The sequence below is a fragment of the Diaphorina citri genome, unplaced genomic scaffold (genome assembly GCF_000475195.1).
Source record: "Diaphorina citri unplaced genomic scaffold, Diaci psyllid genome assembly version 1.1 scaffold8906, whole genome shotgun sequence".
NCBI classification, from domain to species: Eukaryota; Metazoa; Arthropoda; class Insecta; order Hemiptera; family Psyllidae; genus Diaphorina; species Diaphorina citri.
The window spans coordinates 12374-16720 of record NW_007386281.1 but is presented as its reverse complement, the minus strand read 5'-3'; the positions used below and the strand labels follow the sequence as shown (position 1 = coordinate 16720).

General features: G+C 34.6%; 1 protein-coding gene across 2 annotated transcripts in view; it reads right to left on the bottom strand.

The window, feature by feature from the left end:
* LOC103522502 (peptidyl-prolyl cis-trans isomerase 5) overlaps nt 1-4347 on the bottom strand; it is a 22286-nt gene that overhangs the window by 6012 nt on the left and 11927 nt on the right. Inside the window, exons 3-4 of one of the 2 annotated variants that reach the window (XM_017449034.2) lie at nt 3989-4173; nt 2459-3224 (exon numbers count right to left, since the gene is read on the bottom strand). In XM_017449034.2, coding sequence (XP_017304523.1) covers nt 3093-3224; nt 3989-4173 — 317 coding nt within the window. In that variant the 3' untranslated portion in view covers nt 2459-3092. Of the gene's footprint in view, nt 1-2458; nt 3225-3988; nt 4174-4347 lie in introns of those variants that run through there. The other variant, XM_026832610.1, reaches the window with a different exon arrangement.

Here is a 4347-nt window from a genome sequence, read left to right as displayed (position 1 = left end):
ACACACGTGTTTATGGATAAATGTGAATTTTATGTATCCATTGTGAACTTTGGATCTTGTACTCTCTCTCATATGTCAAAATTTTTCTTTAGACTCCTTCATCGTACAAACCGTTATAGAAATATAATAATTATAACAAGATAAGTATGACGTTTAAACTAAGGATGGTTTGATAATATTACGTAATGATGGGTTAATGAATAAATAAAAGATGTTGGTCTATAAATTTGATGGTAGATGATTTTGAGTTGTTGTTCGTTATTTGAAACATAAATTGTTTATTAAGTACCTTACTATAACACACAAGATAGAACAAAATATTGTTTCATTGCAATGTACATTCAAATCTACAGGTTAAATTAGTATTGACAAGTGTTTTTAAAGGTATCGTAACTTACAACTTGGACACCAAGTCCGACTGTTTTAACTCGTAACTGATAATTGCTTTTTATAACAGTTTATACTTGAATATAACGGAGGACTTTAGATTACTTACCTTCGTTTTTCCTGATAACACTTCGTATGTCGAACTTTTTTATAGCAAATGCTATAAGTGATCTTTTAAATACTGTAATGAACTGAGCTTGCCGTGGAGGTCTAGGTTTCAGGTTGCGCAATTTTGACGTGTTACTTACCCTTAGATTAGATCTATCCATGGACTCATTGGACTTAATAACTCTAAGTTGCAAGTTTTAATCATTACCTTTTAATAGTACCCCTGTCACCTCTTAGTCTCTCTTACTATCTTGTCTTTTGAGAACATCTTTTGACTGGATTTAGTTAAACCTGATATTGGCGAGAGTAGTAAAAGAACTGTGTCAGAAATATACAAAGAGGACCTCGGTCCACAGTATGGTTACCGTAATAACAGGATTTGGTCTCGACTTGACTAAGATCGGGGAGGCGAAGATACTATCTACAAGCTGGAACTAAACAAAAGGGGTGTCTGGAGACACCGGAAACTCAGGTTGGGTAAAAAAACCCTCCTCAAATAATGGATGTAATAGACGGGAGGTTACGGAAAGAATCACCGAGGAGAGGTTTACAATGCCAACGAAGAAATTGAAATCTTTATAAAGACGAAAATTAAATTCGTGCGTTCCACTCATGAAGTCCAAGTGGTATAAAGTTAGAAGAAAGGAACCGAGATAGAGATATAACTTGTCGAGACACAATGTCGTTAGTAACCCTAGGTTCAAAGGATCGTACATATTGGTGGTGTAAAAGTTTAACGAAAGACCACTTCAAGACTGTCAACTCACACAAAGAATTCCTACAGAAAACGATAATTTAACAGAGAAGATGTTTAATTTCTGTCCGGTTGAATAGGGTTAGATAGACCGACAAAAAGAAGAGGGTCTATTGACAAAGAAGAAACTTGAAGACCAAGAAGTAGTGAGAGTATCCGACGATGGTTCGAAAAGAACCAAAAAAAGAAGAGACAACAAAGGATGTTGTCTCTTTGTTTGTAGACGTCCTAAGGAACACATGAAACTCACCCTCTGAGACTCCGACGAACAAGTCCACAACCAAACGATGAAACCAATAGAGAAAAGATACTAAGGTCTCAAAATCGGGTGAAATAGGTATAGAAAAACGTTGTGCGAACCGTTGAAAATGAAATAGAGACAGTAGACCAAAGAAACGTCAGAGTTGTAAAAGAAGACATACAAAGATGTGGCACTCAACTAAGGAACTGTCTAAGTAGCGAATTAACAGAAGCCCATGTGAACATTATTCATGATAAACACCTCAGGGGTTATTCCTGCATCAACAATCAGAACCTCAACATTTTCATGGCTCATAACCGTAGTATCATTTCAAAACAATTTCGTAGTAAATTAATTTATATTGGACTTCAAACTAGTACATGACTTTACTCCATTGTACGTCCTCGTCCTATGAAACATAAGGGACTGGGTAGTCCTCAAAGGACTCTTTACGAATGTCCTGAACGGAAGAACACCTAATCAAATCGAATGACACACATCGATAACATTCTTGAAAACAAAAAGGAGTCGACAAAACCGTATGTTCGAAATGGTGATATAAGACGATCAGAACCGTGTAGACGATTTACATAAGGTGACTTCGACGACGTTGACGGTCTTGATCGACGACTTGAAGGGGTCATGAACCTTAGTAAGAACCACCGCAGATATCCTTTAGGATGGAAGTTTAAGTGTCTTGGATTAACACACACATGTCCGCACATACCGTAGGAACATACAAGTGAAGTTACTTTGTCCAAGGGTAGAAGAACGAGGCAGCCTCTGTAAAATAACGTTACCAGTGTCCAAAATAACTTGTTAAAATTATCAAATCCGAAGACAATGTAGGTATTCCCTGTCTGTTCATTAATACTGTTATAATAAAATATTTGTACATTGGATTGGAAACCAGTTTATTTACTTGTTTTATTTTCTGAAGCCAAAATTATTTGTCTTTGATTTCTTTATTGAGGATCAGGAATTCATATTACATAAATGCCTACCTATTTTAAGGAATGTAGTGATTGCAAAATGATGGAGTATCTTGGTATTCCTGAGAATTGAATATGTTAGGTGGAGGGACACATTTTAGGAAGGATTTTCAAATTCGTTTAAAACACTTAAATAGAAAAATAAAATTTTATTTAAAAAAAGTATGAAAATAAAATAGGTCGTAAATGCTAGTGACTCAGTGGAAATCATGGACTATGAATGATCAATTGATGATCATTCTGATAAACGATGGTTTCACATTCAATTAACGAAATGCGCATTAATTTAAATTAAAAGAGAAAAATATAAATAATTGAAATATTGATATCTTTTGCCATTTTCTAGAAGTAGAGATCAAAGTTTAATAAAAAATAATGTATAAAATACTTTAAAAAGACTAATAATTATCTCAACAAAAGTTGAATATGATTATACTGTTCGTGAAAACCTAGGTAGAATAAATTTTCAAAAAATAGGAATTGATAGGTGGTCGAATGGAGTTATTTATTGCAGTAATGTCTAATTGTCTACCCTAGACAAGTGATCAGCTAAATAGAAAGATATCAATATTTTCAACTTTATGGCAAGAGGGAAATCCATGGGATTTAATTAGAAAGCATCATCCTTTTCAACAGAGAATGGCTCTTCGACTGGGGTGTGGCCACAGTCTACAATGGTAACACCTTGTACAGGTCTGTCGCGGCCGTCAGTTTCAGAGGACTCAATTTTCTTGACAATGTCCTGGAACAAAGAAGAGCAGGGTGAAGTTTAGAATAATAGTAAAATCAATTTTATTCATTATTTTTTAGACATGTTTTATGTAGACACAAATGATGCAATAGTTTAAAAGTCAGTGACATAAAGTTTGATTCAATGGAAATGAAAGCTGGCAATTAATTTCTCATTTTGTCATCACCTCATCACTTAAATCTATTGACCAATACATTACATTGAACGTGAAAGACAGAAGAAGGTCAAGAAGTTTGAAATGACAATCAAGGATAAACAAGGCTATCACTTTACAACAAATCAATCAAGCATAGTTGGAGGACACAACACACCAGAAATATACTGACACAATGTAGAATAATAACAGCAACAACACAAGAAACAATGACAACATACACCATTTAATCACCTCGCTAAACTTGGGCTACAAAGGATGTCATTAAATTGCCTTAGAATGCATCATTCATTTCAACAGGGTATGATTTCTCCACTTTCCTATGACCACAGTCAACTATTTTACACTCATTTATAGGAACATCATTGTCCTTTGTGGTTTGATATTCAATATTCTTTATAGCAAACTGCAATGAATAAAAATTAAGTGATAAACAATAGAAACTTTTAACAAAAAGAGGGGGGGGGGGAGAGACCAACTGATCATTAAGTTGCCCTAATTTCTCATGTGCTATAACAATTTAAAGGCAGTACCTAAATAAGTTGTAGAAAAAATAAATAAATATTGTATGATGAATGGTATCCTAAAAACAATAACTTACCCCTCCAGTGATGACTTTTCCAAAGACAACATGGCGTCCGTCCAACCAAGGAGTTTTCTTGGTGGTGATGAAGAATTGAGACCCGTTGGTATCTTTTCCAGCATTGGCCATTGAGAGCCATCCAGATCCATAGTGGCTCAGCTTGAAGTTCTCATCTTCAAATTTGTCACCATAGATGCTAGCACCTGGAGAACCATTCAGAAGATTACATTAGACAATGAAAGTCAATTTTTGATATTTCTTCTCCCTCTTGATTTTTACTTCCCTTATCCAATAGGAAGGAAAGTAATGTAGGTAATCATTTTTTTTTTTTTTTTTTTTTTTTTTTGTTGGGTATTTTTTGTGCCCAAACATGTTTG